The sequence below is a fragment of the Heloderma suspectum genome, chromosome 13, assembly GCF_057233095.1.
Source record: "Heloderma suspectum isolate Gila_16-S chromosome 13, 16-S_ref, whole genome shotgun sequence".
Taxonomy (NCBI): Eukaryota; Metazoa; Chordata; class Lepidosauria; order Squamata; family Helodermatidae; genus Heloderma; species Heloderma suspectum.
The window spans coordinates 28,349,497-28,366,737 of record NC_139470.1 but is presented as its reverse complement, the minus strand read 5'-3'; the positions used below and the strand labels follow the sequence as shown (position 1 = coordinate 28,366,737).

The window sequence follows — 17,241 nt, the reverse complement described above, 5'->3', positions numbered from 1 at the left end:
TTTCAATGGAAGAGCCAGCCATCTTGACCCCAATGAGCTCTGTTTCAGGAAGCAGACACTTCCCACACAGGAAGCCACTGTGGCTCCAAATGGCCCTTCCCCCTCCTGCTAATTAACACGGGGTCCAGTGTTAATTTCCCCTGCACCGACCCCATTGCACAAGAGTATTGGTGCAAAAGCATTATCGTCACATTACTTCTGATCAATCGTGCAATTAGGGTGGAGTGACGGGGCACCTGCCGCAGGAGACTACCTGGACGGAGGCACAGAATACGCACCAAAGGTTGTGTGATATGTTAACAGAATAGCATTAGATTCTATCATGCTTTCTTCTACATTTGGGGCACTTCAGCTGGTTGTCAAAGCTATAGATTGGGGGTTGTGGCCCCCAGTGGGTCCCGGGGGTGGGGTAATGCAGGCCCCCAACCTCAGGATGTTGCCAACCCCCGCATTAGATGATAAGGCAGATACCAGATGCTGGGCAGCTTAGTGAGAGTCACAGTCAGCAGAGTAGCCTCTCCTTGGCCCTGAAACTGCAACCTAACACAGCATAGCACATCAAGGCACTGAAAATTGCTGGAAGGAAAAAGCAAATGGAGCTGTGAGACTGGCGATATCTGGAGGCCATCACACCAGCCTGGGGGCGCATTCTACACTTTAAACATCTTTCCCTACCGCAGCCTTCTCCAATCCAGTGTGCTCCAGATGTGTTGGAATACAATGCCCATCAGCCCCAGCCAGCATGGCCACGTATAACTCCCCAGGCACCTTTTTTAACAATGGTGTGCTCTTGTGCTCCCGGGAGGGGGCGTAGCATCGGGAACCTGCCTTTGGTATTGACATCTCTAGCTACGGCCGGCTTCTGACTCTTTGGCTCCATCCAAGGCTCTTCCCCAGGTATGCCTGCTGGGAGTGCACACCCGTATTCTGCCCTGCCACACAAGAAGCAGCTGTGCTGTTTTTGAAGGCAAGAAGATTGTGGAAAAGCAACCCCTGGGGGGAACTGGTCGCTCTCAGGCCAGCCAGAACAACAACTCCCTCCGGCTGTTTATGCTCCCTTATCACAGCTCAAGGCATCGCAAGCATGAGAAGGTTCTCTGGAAGGAGGGAAACAGGCTGTAATCATGGGCTCAGGTGCACAACCAGCTGTGGTGGGAGAGTTCCCCTGAGCAAGGCGAGCTGGCCGGGGGAACAACATCAAAAGGCAAGGCTCCAGAGCTGTGTTAGTCCATAGCAGCTGCACCAGGGGTCCCAGCCTTTTGGGATCAGTGGGCACATATTCTTATAAAAGCGTAAATTATAATTTTTTTAAAAAAAATACTAAATTATAAAGGAGTATTTTTTATCACAATTGTTGGTATGTTTTCCATTTGTCATTTGTATTTAAATTGTTATTTGCTTAAGTTATATGACTCGGTTTTTAAAGACTCTTTTGTATTAGATGTTTCAGTTGCCCTTGATAAAGAGAAGGATCTCAAAACGCATTAAGCATTATAACACGGGTGCAGCTGTCTTACGTGCTGTTTAGCCTGGCGGCATGGAGAGCAGTGTCGGTGGGCATACCGGACTCCAGAGCTACCCCAAGGAAGACTCTTAAGGTAGCTCTCCCTAACCTGATACTCATGAGGTGTCTTGGCCTGCAACTCCCATCATTCCAGGCCAGCATGGGAACGATGAGCATTGCAGTCCATCACATCTGGAGGGAGACCAGCAGGGGGAAAGTTTCCTTATAGATCAGTGGATTCATTGCAGCACGGGAATTTTAAAAGGGCCATCAGCAATCTTGTCACAGTTTCCAGGACTGGCCCAGATGGTGGACTGGGTTGTGCCTTCGAACCTGGGATGTTTAAGCAGAATAGTCCTTTGCCTTCACGCCCCCGCCCCCCAGCAACTGCTGGATACGTTTTTGCCTCTGAATCAAATCACTACACTTATGTGTGCACGCATCCTGCTTTGGGCTACTATTATTTTTAACTGACATGTGGAAATGGAGGTTAGAGGAAGGAAAAGGCCAGAATCTTTCTCCATGAAGAATGGGGGGGGGGGAGAAAAATGGGAGGTTATTTGCTGGGGTTGATTGGTGCTTTCTCTATAAAAAAAGATTCCAGAGGAACAGCCCTGTTAGTCTGTTGCAGGCATAGCAACAAAGGCTCTTGCAGCACCTAATAGGGATTTTTGTGGGTGGCATGAGCTTTCCCACAAGAGCAGGATATTTTAGCTTGATCTGTGTACCGAATCTTTGCCATAAAAAGGGCACACTTTGCTCTCCTTCTAGGACTTTGATCATCCACTGAAAGCTTCCCTATGTGTTTGGTGTTGTTGTTTTTTAGACCCAAATGTGAATAATTCAGAGGATGCCCCTGATCAAACATTGTATGGGTGCTTGGCTGTTGTCAGCTGCGGAGGAGAGCGGGCGGTTGTTTTGTTTTGCAGTGGAAATTACAGAGGACTAGTGTTCCTGCTGCTAGTCCTAAATAGTCCTGCTAAATTTTTGTTTGGCAGATGAACATGTGGAGTTCCTTGCCCACAGTGGCATGCATGCATGCTCCAGCTGCAGAGTAGAGTTTGTGGGTCAGGGTGAATGGAGGCGCACCCCTTCCCTCCCCCGACCCCCACCCCTTTCTTGCCAAGCAACAGGGCCTGCCTCAGCACTGACTTGATGGACAGGAGCGGTGCACCTCCACCCTGAATGCCAGAGACACATGAAATAAATAAGAAGGAAGAATGCATCTGAGCATGTATAAAGCGTATTTCCAACCCTTCTTATCAAGGCTTAATAACTTCAGCTCTGGAACTTTGCTGTTGTTTTTCATGTTGGTGGAATAAAGGAAAGAGGCAATGTGGCACAGTGGTTAAAATGGTGGACTTAGGCCAGGGGAGACCTGGGTTCAAATCGCCGATCAACCACAAAGTTGATGGGACAGTCCTGGGACAGTCCTCCTTTCTCAGCACGACGTAACTCACAGGACCGTTGTAAGGACAAAGGGGCAGGATCATGAGCAGCATCCATGGGGAAGGGCTGGATAAACATGTGAGAAAGAAAGAAAGAAAGAAAGAAAGAAAGAAAGAAAGAAAGACAAGGCATTTATATGCGCAATCCAGCATTGCAGAGCCTACGCTGAGCAGGGGGTTGGATTAGATCAGGGGTGCAAAACCAGATGGCCCCTTACCCCTGGCCCCACCCCTTTCCCCCCAACCACCAATCATTTGGTGGTTTCACAGCTTCTGCGTAGTTTCCCCCATTCTAAAAGGTTGAAATGCCTCTGCTGAGGCGAAGTTACTGGCCCTAAGAGCTCTAAGCCTCACCATGCTGGCGTTTTTGTTTTGCCCCCGCCCCTTTTGCCTTTGGCTCCGCCCACTACGGGACTGTCCCCCCACCGCTTCTCTGGAACTTGAATCCAGCCCCGAGGCTAAAAGAGCTGCGACGTGCTTGGGCTAGATGATCTCCGAAGGCCCTTCCCGCCCTATACTCTGTGATCGCAGGAGGACGCGCAGAGTGCTTTCCCGCTCTGGGATCGGGGAACAGCGCGCTGCGTCGCCCGAGGCAGGCCTCTTCCAGGCAAGCTTCGACCCGGGAAACGAGGCGCGGCAACCCCAGTGTCTGTCCCGGCCCCGTTCATCACCCGCCAGGGCAGAGTTTCGGCGGGTTGGGGCGGGGCGTGACACCACCCAGGCCCGCGTGAGCCCCGGCAGTTTTCACGACAAACACTCGGAGCCTGTCGCCCCGCTCCCCATCGACACCCCTGCGGGGGCGGCTCCCAGATCTGAGGCTGGCCCGAGCCTCCCTCCAGACTCTCTGACCAGAGATCAGGGCAGGGCCCGGGGGGGGGGGATCTCCCGCGGGCCGCACCAGCCCTGGGCCAGCGTTTCCCCATCCCTGCTGGACAGCAACCAACATGCTGCCCCTCCGCGCGCGCGCACCAGGCTAACTAGACTACCACTGTCCCCAAGCTGGCGCCCTTGAGATGTGTTGGGCCACGACGCCCATCATCCCCAGCCAGCACAGCTGTGCTGCTTGGCGAGAATGGGCGTTGTGGCCCGACGCATCTGAGGGCCGCCAGCTTGGGGAAGGCTACGTGAGAGCTTGACCCTCTCCCTCCCGGGCTGGCTGGGGATGATGGGCGTTGTAGTCCAGCGCATCTCGAGGGCGCCAGCTTGGGGGAGGCTAAACGAGGCCTTGCCCCCCCGCCCCCTTCTCCCCACTGGAGAGCTGGCCGCGCCTCCCTGGACCGGCCCCGCCCCGGCGGAGAGGCGTGTGGGGCGGGGGGCTGCCTTGCCGCCCGGCCAGGCTTCGTGGGGCCGCCTCCGCCTCGCCCTTCCCGGCGGCTCCGCCCGACCTGACGTGGCAGCGGCGGGCGGCTCCGGGAAAGAGCAGAAATAGCGGAGGCTCCGCGCACTTCGCGCTGCGCGCCCCGTCGTCGCGGGAGCAGCTCCATGGCGAGACCTCGGCCGCGGTGGGCGCCGCCGCCGCTGCTGCTGCTGCTGCTGCTGGCGCTGGGATCGGGGCCGCTGCGCGCCGTCGTGCTCGACTGGAGCCGCCTGGAGGGGCTGGCGCGGGGCAAGGTGGAGGTGAGGCCGCCCCGCCGCGACGAGCCCCTTCCCGGGCCCCCTGGAGAGCGGATGGGGGGGGCTCTGGAAATGGGGAGGGAGGGGTGGAAGCAGATGGACTTTTACTTGGCCCACCGGAGTGTGTAGGTGCGGGTGCAGAATGGGGGTGCCTTAGAGCATATGCAGAGTGCCTTTAGTCACGGCGGGGCGGATGGGCTGGCACCCTCTGAGGTGTGGGGCAGGGACGGGGGGGGTTGGGTAAGGCCCGACTCCCCCCTCTGCTGTCCCAGTGTGCCTCCTGGATTTGGGAGAAGGGTTCAGGGAGAAACCCTTGAGGAACGCCCCCCCCCCCTTCAATTTAGCCGTGAAATTCTTCCAGCACTTTGCAGGTCAGGTTTGGACGTGATGGCACCGCGTTCACTCTCATTGGGGGTTGGGGGGCTTCAACAAGTCGCTGGCCATCAGCCTGCCCTCCCTTGCAGGGCTGTTGTGAGGCTATATGACAGAAGAGACAGATGGTAAGCTCCAACCCCACCCTTGAAATGCATCATAAAGATGGCGCAGATGCAGGGGGAGATTTTTGTTGTTGTAAGACAGTCTAGAAATGTTGTAAATAAATAAATACAGGAAGAAACATAAGAATGCATGATTGGTCCAAGCAGTCATCGAACCCAGTAATTCCACTTGAAAGTAGAGGCTTCCAAGCTGTTGAATGTGATTGAAGTTTCCCAGCGGTTCCCCCTGCCCCCCAAATCAGTAAATCAGTCGACTGCCACTATTACCTTGAGGTTCCACTTTGGGTGCGGGGGAGAAACCAACTGGACTGGCAGTTGAATCTTACTTCAACACTGGCATTGCACTGGAGGGCAGCAAGGTAATTTAGGGAGTGCAGGACAGGTTCTGTGGCACAACTCGCTTTGAGAGAGTCCTCTCTCTCTCCCTCCCTCCCTCCCTCCCTCTCTCTCTCTCTCTCTCTCTCTCTTGCTCTTGCTCTCTGTGCCACCCCTTTCTCTCTCTGTGTGCCACCCGTTCTCTCTCACATTGTCTCTCTGGCTGTTCACACAACATTGCTAACTCACACTCGTCTGAACCCAGGACATTTTCCACAGGGTGACTTGTTAGCCACCCTGAACAACCCAACAACAAACTATGGGTTCTCAAAGTAGCTTGTTTGAGAGAAATAACAGGCCGCCCTGGCTATGTTCAGACAAGATGACAACCCACGGTTCAACAAACAACCCTCAGTTCAAAACAACCCGCCCTCAACCACTGAGTGTTGGTTAGTGTAAACAGCCCCTCTCTCTCTGCCACCTCCTTTTCTCTCCCCTCACCCTCTTCCTCCCTGCCCAGCAGGCTGCTGTGGCAAGGACAGACTGCTCGTGCCAGAGGTCTGCAAGGATGCTTTTGAAAGTAAGCCTGGGTTTTTTTAAAGTAGTCTGAGGGACATAGGTTGCCCACCCCTACTGACGGTGGACAGAGAGGCATCTCCCCGTGCTTGGTGCTGCTGCGGTGTCACCGGCTGCTGGGAAACATGAGCAGGAGGGTGCCATCATGCTGCTGTCCTGCTGTGGGCTTCCCAGAGGCATCTGGTTATCCACTGCGGGAAGAGGAAGCTGGACTACCAAGGCCTTTGGTCAGATCAGCACAGCACTTCTTGCGTGCTCCTAGAGGTCTTCGCATCCATGGGCAAAGCACTTTACCGACTTACATCAGCAGATACAGAGGCCCCTGCCCTGAGGAGCTTACAGTCTACCTTTTGACTGTGGGGAAGGCAACCTGCTGCACATCAAAAAGGACAAAGTGGTCAGGGATGGATGCAGGAGATGTGGGGGCCTGGGGAAGTGAGGGCGCTTGTAGGCAGGAGAGGATTTGGGGAAGTGGAGCAGTTGAGGGGTGCACAATTATGTGTGGTGTGGAGAATGTGGACGGGGTGACATTTTTCTCCCTCTCTCACAATCCTACAACCCAACAGGGTCCTCCCATGAAGCTGAGTGGTGGGAGATTCAGGGGAGATAAAAGGAAGGGCTTCTTCACACAGTGCAGAGGTCATTCATTCATTCATTCATTTCTATACTGCCCAGTAGCTGACGCTCTCTGGGCTGTTCACAAGAAATTTTATTTATTTATTTATTAAATTTCTTAATCGCCCATCATGGCCGATGGACATCAATACAAACAGTTCTAAAACCACAAGGTGCAGCATAAAACAATATAAAATATGAAAGCTTAAAACTACAATATAAAAGTACAACTAGAATAAAACCAAGCAGCAATGCAGAGATTTAGAACACATAGTTAAACTATGGAACTCGCTACCACAGGATGTAGTGATGGCCTCCAAGTTGGATAGCTTTAAAGGGGGACTGGGGACTGGGAGGAGAAGGTGATCAACGGCTACTAGTCCTGATGCTACCTCCAGTATTGGAGGCAGTGAGCCTATGTGCACCAGTTGCTGGGGAACATGGGCGGGAAGATGCTGTTACACTCATGCCCTGCTTGTGGGTTTCCTGCGTGCAGCTAGTGGGCCCCTGCATGAACAGAATGCTGGACTAGATGGACCCTCGGTCTGATCCAGCAGGGCTCTTCTTGTTGTTGTTCAGTCGTTCAGACGTGTCCGACTCTTCGTGACCCCATGGACCATAGCACGCCAGGCCTTCCTGTCCTGCGCTCTCTCCCGGAGCGTGCTCAAGTTCATCTTCATTGCATCCGTGATGCTATCTAGCCATCTCATCCTCTGCCGTCCCCTTCTCCTTTTGCCTTCAGTCTTTCCCAGCATCAGGGTCTTTTCCAGGGAGTTTTCTCTTCGCATTAGGTGGCCAAAATATTGGAGCTTCAGCTTCAGCATCTGTCCTTCCAATGAGCGCTCAGGGTTGATTTCCTTGAGGATGGACTGATCTGGAAGGCTCAGAGGGGCATACGAATTGAGCCTATATGAAAGCATGGCATGGGAACTGGAAGCCGGGTGATTGGATGGGAAAAGGGGGATGCAGGACAGGATCTAATGGACATGGAAAGTGACACGCGGCGCATGGGAAATGTCCCACGCTCTGAAGGGTCAGCAGGCGCAAGCCTATCAGGACAGGCGGCTGCCTCCAAACTCGGAGGCAGCCACCTAGCCAATGCAGGGCAGGAGGGGATCTTCTCCGCACGTCAGCCGCTGTGCATTTGTGGCTGGACATTCGATTTTGGCTGTCTAGCCACAGGAAGTTGGGGGGCGGAGGCCAGACAAGGCATAAGAAGCGTTGGAAAGGCACTTCCGCCCTCCCTGCCCCAGCCCACCCTCAGGAACGAGCGCGGAGCTCGGGGCCGATCCACACTGCCTACGAGGCAGTGCAGGAGGGAGTCGAGGTCAGTTCTCAGGGAACCAACCTATTCTATGGCTGTCTAGCCACTGACTAGTGGCCAAAGGATTGTGCCCTTTGACACACTCATGGAAGATGATAGTTCAGGGTGCACAACCTTTTCGGCCCCGATACTGGCTGGGGGCCTGGGAGTGGCTGGGAGAGGAGATGCCCTTTTGCCCCTGCAGAGATCCAGGTGGGGGATAGTTCTACATGCAGCTGTTATCCAGGACAGCGAAGTAAAGAGCCAGTTTGCACAATCAAACAGCCCACCATGGCTTATTTACAGAATTTCATAAGCAGCTACAGAGGCCCCTGCCCTGAGGAAATCGCAGTCTATGTTTTGCTGTGCACGGGTAGCCATGTTGAATATTCCAGCCACAACTGCAGCTTGTCGTGTCATCTGAACCCAGCGGGGGTGGGTTGTGCAAGGGTTCAACAACCCTCACATAACTCATGGCCTGTTTTAGGGTTATGTGAGGGTTGTTGAACTCTCGCGTGCACACACACTGCCCCCAGGTTCGGAAGACATGACAAGCCGCTGTTGTGGCTTGACTATTCAAAAGCCGCCCAGCCTGCACTGCAACTTGCCATGGCTTATTTACACTTCGGTGATCGTGCAAACCACATAAAAGCCTCCAGGTTCCCAAGCAGTCTACCTGTGAATCCCAGTTGCTAGAGAGTTGGGAGACAGTTATGGCCCTTACACCCTGTTAGTGGCCTTCTCTTAGGGCACAATCCTATGGAAGTTTAGGCAGAAAAAAGTCCTACAGCTCCCAGCACCCTCCAGCCAGCATGCCTGGCTGGAGAATGCTGGGAGTTGTAGGACTTTTTTCTATCTAAACTTGCATAGGATTGCGCCCTTAGGCACCTGGTTGGCTACTGTGGGAAACCAGATTAGAATGACCCTCTTGGTCTGAACCTGGAAGCCTCTTAACAAAACACCAAAATCCAATTGCATGCAAAGTGCTTTGGTTTGCATAATTCCCTTGAGGTCTTTTTTAAAAAGGCAGTATTTACATTTCTGGTTGTGTGATGCAGGTTTCCTGCCACCTGTGAACTATTTGTCCTTGAATGTGCCCTCATCGCTGTGGGATTTCTCCTTCTGCTTTGGTTGGCTGTTTGTTTCTCCCCTTCCGTCTGGGAACAGGTGGCCAAGGAAGATCTCCAGCGGCAGGTTACAGCAAGCCCAAGGGATCTGTCTTAAAGGGAAGAGCAGGGAGAGCAACAAGCATCTTTGCGAGTCACAGGGGCAGGATCCCTACATGACCATGGGCTTGGACAGTGGGTATATTCGTGGGATCGCCACAGGGTCGTGCATTAGCAGAGAAGTTGCAATCTAGCATGAACCCGGGGCAGGGCCAACTCAAGACTTTCAGGGGGTGCCTGAGCTGGAAGACCCCAATGGAAAACCCAAGTGGCATGCTCACGCGTCCACTCACTAAATGTGGTGAGGGGCAGTAATTAGATAGCTTTAAGGAACTTGGGGGTGGGGATATTGGCCATGATACCCTATTGGCCCGGCCCTACCATTAGGCAGTGTGATAGAGTTGCCTCAGGTGCCAGGTGCTTGGAGGCAGCAGCAAGATGTTGGAGGAGAGACCTGTGTGCCGTGCGGCCTGCTCTGTGCCCCCCAAGTTACCCTGTTGGCTTCAGATGCAGTGTGTCATGTTTCAGTGCTGAAGACAGATTCAATTGCCAGTCCAGTCTGCTTTTGTACATGGAACGGGATTTCACTTGAGACAGCAAAAGGTATTGGACCAGCCCTGGTCCAGAGACACTGTACCTCTGAATAATGGACGCTGGAGAGAAGCAGCTGCAAAAGGCCATAACTTCTGCGCACTACTTGTGAGCTTCTACAGCAGCCTCCCCAAACCCAGCGCTCTTTGGATGTGTGGGACTGCAAGTCCCATAGTTCTCAGCCAGCATGGCTGGGAATTATGGACGTCACATTTCAATGCGTCTGGAGAGCACCAGATTGGGGAAAGCTGTACTAGACCAGTCTTCCCCAGCCTGGTACCTCCTGATGTGCAGGACTACACCTCCCATCATTGCTATGGTGGTGATGATGGGAGGTGTAGTCCAACAGATCTGGAGGACACCAGCCTGGGGAAGGCTGCTCTAGAGGTTTGGGAAAGGGAAACTGGATTAGATGGGCCCTTTGCTCCTGTCCAGCTCAGAGCGTTGTTGAAATGCCCCTAAAACGTGTTCAGGCGCTCCCATTAGTGAGGTGCCCCTTTTTATTTTCACATGGCAGCCCAACTCCCACATTTCAGCATGCACAGCCATTCCTCAGTAGTCCAATCGTCTTGGGCAAGGGAGGGACAGTGTTCTATAAGGATTCTGCAGACACCTGGTAACTCGTACAAAGGGTCAGAAAAGTTCGATCAGAGGGTATTTATCAGAATATCTTTGCATGAACTGACCCAGCTTTACTGGCTTGTGTTGGGGGGGCGGGTGCACATAGACTGGTGTATGCGTGTGCCTCACTGATTTCATGCTCTGCTCTGCTCTCCCCCCGCCCCGCCCCCCAGTCCTGCGGAGGATGACGGCTGAACCGTCTGACAGAGGTAAGCGTTGCGTGGGGTCTGCGCTCCCCCCCCACGCCACCCACTTTGCCCAGGGGAGGGGCTGATGTAGCCAGGGAGCGGGGCAGGGGGGAGCCTCATTCACATCTCGCTTCGGCCAGATCATTGCATGTTCCTGGAGTCTCAGCTTCCCACTTCTCCTTGGACTCCGCCCACCCCCGCCGATCTTCTCTGCCCTTCTTCTCTGTTATGACAGCCTTCCCCAAGCCGGGGCCCTCCAGATGCATTGGACTAGAACTCCCATCATCCCCAGCCAGCCCAGTCCGACACATCTGGAGGGCCCCGGCTTCGGGGAGGCTGCTTTATGACTTCACCAGTGAGTTTTGCTTCTCTAATGGACCTCTGCCTCCAAGTCCCCTGTTCCTCTGCTCGCTCTCCCTTGCTGCCCCTGACAATGGAACGGCTCCTTCCCATGAGAGCTGAATGGGCCACCTCTCTCTCTCCCCCTTGTCACAGCCCGCTTTTTTATTTGAGGCCTCCGAGCTCCTTCCCCGGCCAAACACAATCCTTACTGCAGCCTTCTCCCAGCGTTGTAGTCCCACACATCTGGAGGGCCCCAGTTTGGAGAAGTCTGCCTTACCACGTGCAACCGCCTCTTCTTCCATTGTTCTTTTGTTATTGCATTTATATCCCGCCTTTGTTCCTCTTGCAAGGAACCCAAGGGGGCTCACATCACCTTCCTCCTCTCCAGCTTATCCGCACATGCAGAGAGCTTTTGAAATTAGGCTGAGGGGCGCACGTTGCCCACCCCTGCTGCGCATGCAACCCTGTACAAGTCTATGGAGAAGGAAGCCCCCCTGAAACATGTTCTCAAGGAGTACGTTCCATGGAACTCAACGGGGCATACTTCTCCATAGACATGTACAGGATTGCACCATCAGACCATACAATTCTTCAGCAGAAAAGTGCCATTTTTGCTATAAAACTGTGTATATGGCTGTTTATATTGCTGGTGTTGTCATCGTTAAGAAATAAACGATGCTCAGCACAGTGACCCTCCACCTGTGTATGATGTTTGCCTCTGACTCCTATTCTACCAGGTGAAGGCCTTTATCACAGAAGATCTCCCTCTGTAGTATCCTTCTTGGGGTCCATACGCTGGGTGGGTGGGCAGAAAGAAGAAGGGGACGCTTTACCCAAGCCCAAAGGCCTACCCTGGAATGCAAGCCCATTACCACAAGGGGGGAAAATGAGGCTAAACTGTTCATCCATGCTTGAGGTTGTTTCTGCAGACTGAATTCCCTGAATCTGTATGGGGTGTCAAGATCGCATGAGATTTTGCTGGAGCTGATCAGAAGCAGGGTGAGATTGGAACATGCAGCCTCCAGAGCAGCGAGCCTCTCGCCCAGGTCTGTCCCCAGGAGTGTGTGTCTTGTGCGCGCCCGTTCATACAGGACGTTTTCAGAGTGAGAGGCGGAGAGATGTGTGCCACCATATACCACAGCCTTCCTCAAACCGGGGCCCTCCAGATGTGACGGGCTTCAACTCCCCCAATTCCCAGCCAGCATGGCCAGTGGTCAGGGATAATGGGAAATGTCATTCGAAACATCTGGAGGGCACCAGGCTGAGAAAGACCTGACACTGACTCCCGAGACAGGGAGCGGCATTTGGAGCGCATTTGTGAGCTGTGAATAATTCACATGTGTGTGTTGTTCTGCTACTGGTGCAAATCAGGCAGCCAGAAAACAGATAGAAGCTAAATGAAGAGCACTAAAGGACACCTTCAACTTTTTGAAACAGACAAGGCCTTTCACCGGCATGGGGTCAGTGTTACAAGTTTTTGCTGGCCCCAGGGAATGACTGTACACTGGTAAAGAATGGAGAACCGCCTCCCTTCATAAAGATCAGGCCAGCCTTGCAGCATGCCTGAAGCTGCAAGCAGCCCACAGGGACTGCATTCCGTAAATGGAAATGTTAACTCTGAAACCTAATGGTTTTCTGTCTTTAAATGGAAGCACAGAACCTTGCTTTGGATAGGTGTCCCAACAGGAAAAAATGCAAGTAGGGAAAGTGAAGTTGCTGTTCCCCTCTTAACATCTAGCAAGAATGCTAGATGTTAAGAGTCACTCAGTGAACTTGATTGGCATGTTTAGGACAAAGGAAGCACATGCTTTACAAGGGCATAGATAACTTCCGGAACTCGCTACCACGAGATGTGGTGATGGCCGCTGGCATGGATGGCTTTAAAAGGGAATTAGACAAATTCCTGGAGGATAAGGCGATCAGTGGCTACTACTAGTCCTGATGGCAATACACTGCCTCCAAGCTCAGAAGAAGTATGTCTCTAAACACCCAGTTATTGGGGGACCACAGTGAGAGACAGGCTCTTGCCCATGGAGAGTCCAGAAAAAGGACAGAGGGGCATCTGGTTGGCCTCTTGGGAAACAGGATGGCATCTCCTCCCTTGTGCTGTAAGGAACTGGTCCAGTTGCGCTCTACCTGAAGAATTCATTCCATGAATATTTTCTAGCTCTGTACCATCTGTTGGCATGGTCCTGACTGGGACATCATGCTTAAGGGGGTAAGGGGGACGACTACAGCATGGTTGGTCAATATGCAAAACAGCCTTTTAAAAGGAACATCCTTGGCGGGGTGGGGGGTGGGGGCGGTGTTTCACCCTTAGCCAAATTCTCTGTCTCCACCCAACGAACCTGAAGCTGACAGGACTCCTGAGCCAGGTGGCTGGTGGCTCGGATGTCGGTGGGGCAGTGAATCCGCTCCGGGTTTCAGTCAGAACTCTAAAGGAGGTCTCCAAGGTGCAAAGCTCCTTTAGAGCTCTGCCTGAAACCCGGAGCGGATTCACTGCCCCACTGACATCGGAGCCACCCGCCTCCACTGCCCTGAGTCAACAGCCCCCAACCCAGGGCTCCACCTGTTGTGCTGGACAACTCCTACCACCCCCAATTGGCTCTGCTGGCTGGGGATGATGGGAGTTGTCCAACACACCGGGAGGACAGTGGGTTGGGGAAGTCCAGCCAAGGGCAAAGTATTGATTTGTTTCAACGTACGGGCTGGCATAGAAAAAAAGTCAGCACTGCTACAGCTCTCTGTCCAGGCTCCGTGCCACCCTGCCAGGTTCCTTAACAGCCTCTTCTAGCCACAACCTTGTCCTGAAACACCTTGCTGGATCCGACCCTGAACTGGTGCTGCTCAACTTCAAGTACGAAGAGCTACAGGTGAGAGGGAACGCTGAACTCCGGCAGCCAGTGGAGGCGGGAGGCTCCGCTGTCCGTGGGGCAACGAATCTGCTCCAGGTTTCGCTGACCGAAACCTGGAGTGAATTCATTGCCCCACTGACATCGGGGCCACCCGCCTCCACCGCCTGCAGCCCAGCCACTCATTACGCAAACAAGCGGGACCTGTCCCGAGGTATTGCATTGTGGGGTGCTCCTCTCCGGGATGTGTTCCAATTCCTGCCCCTCTTTGGTCTCGCTCCCCCTTTCACTGTTCTGCAGCCACAGAGCGTGCTCAGTCCGCATTAGGTTGCTGTGTGTGTGTGTGGGGGGTGGCTGCTTTTCTCCTTAAGATTTTTTTGTATGATTGCAAACCTCAGGGTTCCCGCAAGCCTGCCCGTGCCTTCCGCTTGCGTGTGGTGGTGCGGCTTTGTCTACATCAGAACGAGTTCACCATTGGCAGGCGCTGAGGGCCAGCGCTGGATCAGTACTACGGGGACAGGGCCGTTCCCTTTTGCTCCCTGCTGCGCTTCCAGCCTGGCTTGGGGAGGGACCTGCTATTTACACTGCAAGCGAAGCTCCCCGTTGGTAGCAATGGGAGGGGGGCATCAGTCACCTGCAAAGTTCTTCTCCCCTCCCATGACTAGCAAAAGCAGAATAAGGGCACAATCCTGTGCATGTTGAGACAGGGAAAAGTCCTACAACTCCCAGCATTCCCATGACAGCATGGCTGGTTGGGGAATGCTGGGAGTTCTAGGACTTTTCCCTGTCTCAACAGGCATGGGATGACACCCCAACGTCCACAGCTCTTTAAGTCACAGGAAAAAAATGTGCAGAACGAGGGAACGCTACGTATTTTGGTCTTCTACCAAGGTGCTACACAGCCGGAAGGGGGCCTTTCTTTGGAGTCCTGGTGTGCAGCGCCCGATTGCTGCACTGAGGCCAGGCCAGCCGGGCTCTCTGCCACTTGCGGCCATGGCCGAGGGCCAGAGGTTAGCCCTGTCACCTGCGTTTATTTTGCAGAGAATTCCGTTGAGTGCGATGACCCGGGAAGAGATCAACAGCCTGATGCAAGAACTGGGGTTCTACCGGAAGGAGACTCGAGATTCACCTGTGCCAGAGGAGTTCCAGCTTGCCCCTGCCAAGCCTCTGCCCGCCTCAGAGGAACAGAAGAGAGAGCATGCGGCAAAAGGGACAAAGGGTGGCGAGCTGTAGATCTGAGTGCTCTCAAAAATGGCAGGGGTTGTGTGTTGGCAAGACTTGAGACTGCTGGTGCTTGGGACATGCGGACTCTTGCAACTTCCAGCAAGGCATCATCTCCATCGTGGGTGGGCAGCGTGTGGGCCTCCAGGTGTTTTGGCCTAACCCCCATCAGCCCAGTATAGGCAATGGTGAGGGATCATGGAAGTTCTAGCCCCAAAACATCTGGAATTGCCCATCCTGGTCGAGATGCTTTCAAGTATATCTTTCCAACCATGAGGGACAGAAACTTGCTTTAAAAACAAAAGGGCTGGATTCTTTAGTTCGTGCCACATTCTTTAGCAACTCTGCTCTCCTGGGGCACACGTAGCTCTGCATATACAACCGATCCCGCTGTGCACACGGTACCATGCACTGAAAGTTCATGGTGCCAAGGGTGAATAGATGAACGTGCGCATGGCAGGATCTACAGAATCAACCTCCTTTTGTTTCCGTCTTTTTTTAAAGCAAGCTTCTGACCCTCATGGTTGCAAAGGTATCGTTGAAAGCACCTAGATGAGGCACACTGGAAGTCTCAAGAGGCCAGATTTGCAGTGGCCCAAGTGTGAAGCTTTAGCTCTTCAATCCCCAGATTACCAGCAGAAAAAGATTATGCAAGAAAATAAGGGAACAAATAACATATGCAAAATCAGAGAAATCAGGTACATTGGCATTATTTACACAGATTACAAAATCCAATTTTTTACCGTTCCAGGATTTGGATTGTATTTTTTGAGCAGAGTACACAAAAACTCAATGCAGGTCATCTAGGGAATGGCAGAACGATCATCGTGTTTTTCTTGCAGCAGTACCCCATCTGCATGGGACAGGATGAAGCCCTCTGCTGAAAGCTCTTAGTGCTGAGGGTGGATAGGCAACGTCCCATCAGGCTCGGGGAACACGGCGTGCTGGGAAACACATTCAGGTCCCCAAACCCTCATCCACTGTGTATTAACAAAACCCCAGTAAAATCACCTTCATCTATGGTGTTGCTGTGTCTTGTGCTGGCTGCCTTTCTGGGGTTTGGGCTGCTCAAAATCACGAGTTGTTGGACCTTGCCGCAGAGCAGCCTTCCCCAACCTGGCGCCTTCCAGATGTGTGGAACACTGCAACTCCCATCATTCCCAGCCAGCATGGCTATACTGGCTGGGAATGATGGGGCTTGCAGTTCAGCACATCTAGAGGGCCCTGGGTTGGGGGAAAGCTGCTGCAGAGGCCAGAGGGAGGGGAGCATATTTCACCAGTGCCCCGATCCCTGCCTCCCGTTCTCTCCCAGACACATATCCAGGTGCCGGTTACAAACCACAACGCCCTAACTGGCATAATCCCAACATAATCCCACGCACCCCAACGTGACTTCGAACGGAATCCACCAAGGACGCCCTCCTAATAGCCAGAGAGGGGTGCCTCTCGTCAGTTATGGGACTCCTTTCCCTGCAGCCCTGCCAAAGTTAGACCCTGAGCTCCCTGGGGAGCTCCTGATCGGTCTGGGCTGCAGAACTCAGGATGAAGTTAAGAAAGGAGAGCAAAATCGATGTAGCGCAATTCGGGGGAAGGACCATAGCTGGGGATAGAGCATCGTCTTTGCATGCAGATGGTCCCAGGTTCAATCTCCGGCAGCTCCAGTTTAACGGACCAGCAGGGAGGTGATAGGAAAAGCCCCCTGCCAAGACCCTGGTTGGACAGGAGGGCCTGGCGTGCTGTGGTCCATGGGGTCAGGAAGAGTCGGACACGACTGAACAACAACAACAAGAAGACCCTGGTGGCTGCCGCATACTGGGCCAGATGAGCAAAGGCACCTTCGTCATCTGTTCTGCAGGAAGGAATGTGGAGCTCTTTGTTACCTGCCCAGAGCCCTTGGGATAAGATGGGCTACATGTCTGAATAATTTCTAGGAGGTAGCCATGTTAGGCTATTGGGGGGGGGGGACAGTCTTGTGACTCTTAACAGACTAGCACATTTATTTTGGCATAAGCTTTCACGGACTATGAAAGTAGTATTGGAGTATTACCGAGTTTCAAGTTTTTATGTGGTACATATATTAGGGGGCGGGGGGAGGCCAGAAGGAAATTCAATACAGAAAAACCTGATGGTGACAATCACATTATTTACAGTGCTGCTGTTGCCGATAACAAGCATCTTGATGCAAAATAAGCCAATTACCACAAGTAATTAAAAATAATGGATTTATCACCCTCCACAATACTCCATGCATGTGACGAAGTTGACAATATATAGTTCACAAAAGCTTATATCTGAATAAATATCCCAAGATCATAGTGGCATTCATGCCCCTAAATGTTGGTTGAACTGGAGATCTCGTCAGGTAAACAGCACTGATATATATATATA

At 53.0% G+C, this 17,241-nt stretch overlaps 1 protein-coding gene across 1 annotated transcript; it reads left to right on the top strand.

The window, feature by feature from the left end:
- Positions 1 to 4,342: 4,342 nt before the first annotated feature.
- On the top strand, positions 4,343 to 17,167 carry SELENOM (selenoprotein M). Its single transcript, XM_084819539.1, has 5 exons — positions 4,343 to 4,569; positions 10,424 to 10,459; positions 11,518 to 11,552; positions 13,575 to 13,653; positions 14,674 to 17,167. The coding sequence occupies exons 1-5, from the start codon at positions 4,435 to 4,437 to the stop codon at positions 14,863 to 14,865; spliced, it is 477 nt and encodes a 158-aa protein (XP_084675665.1). The 5' UTR covers positions 4,343 to 4,434; the 3' UTR covers positions 14,866 to 17,167.
- Positions 17,168 to 17,241: the final 74 nt, after the last annotated feature.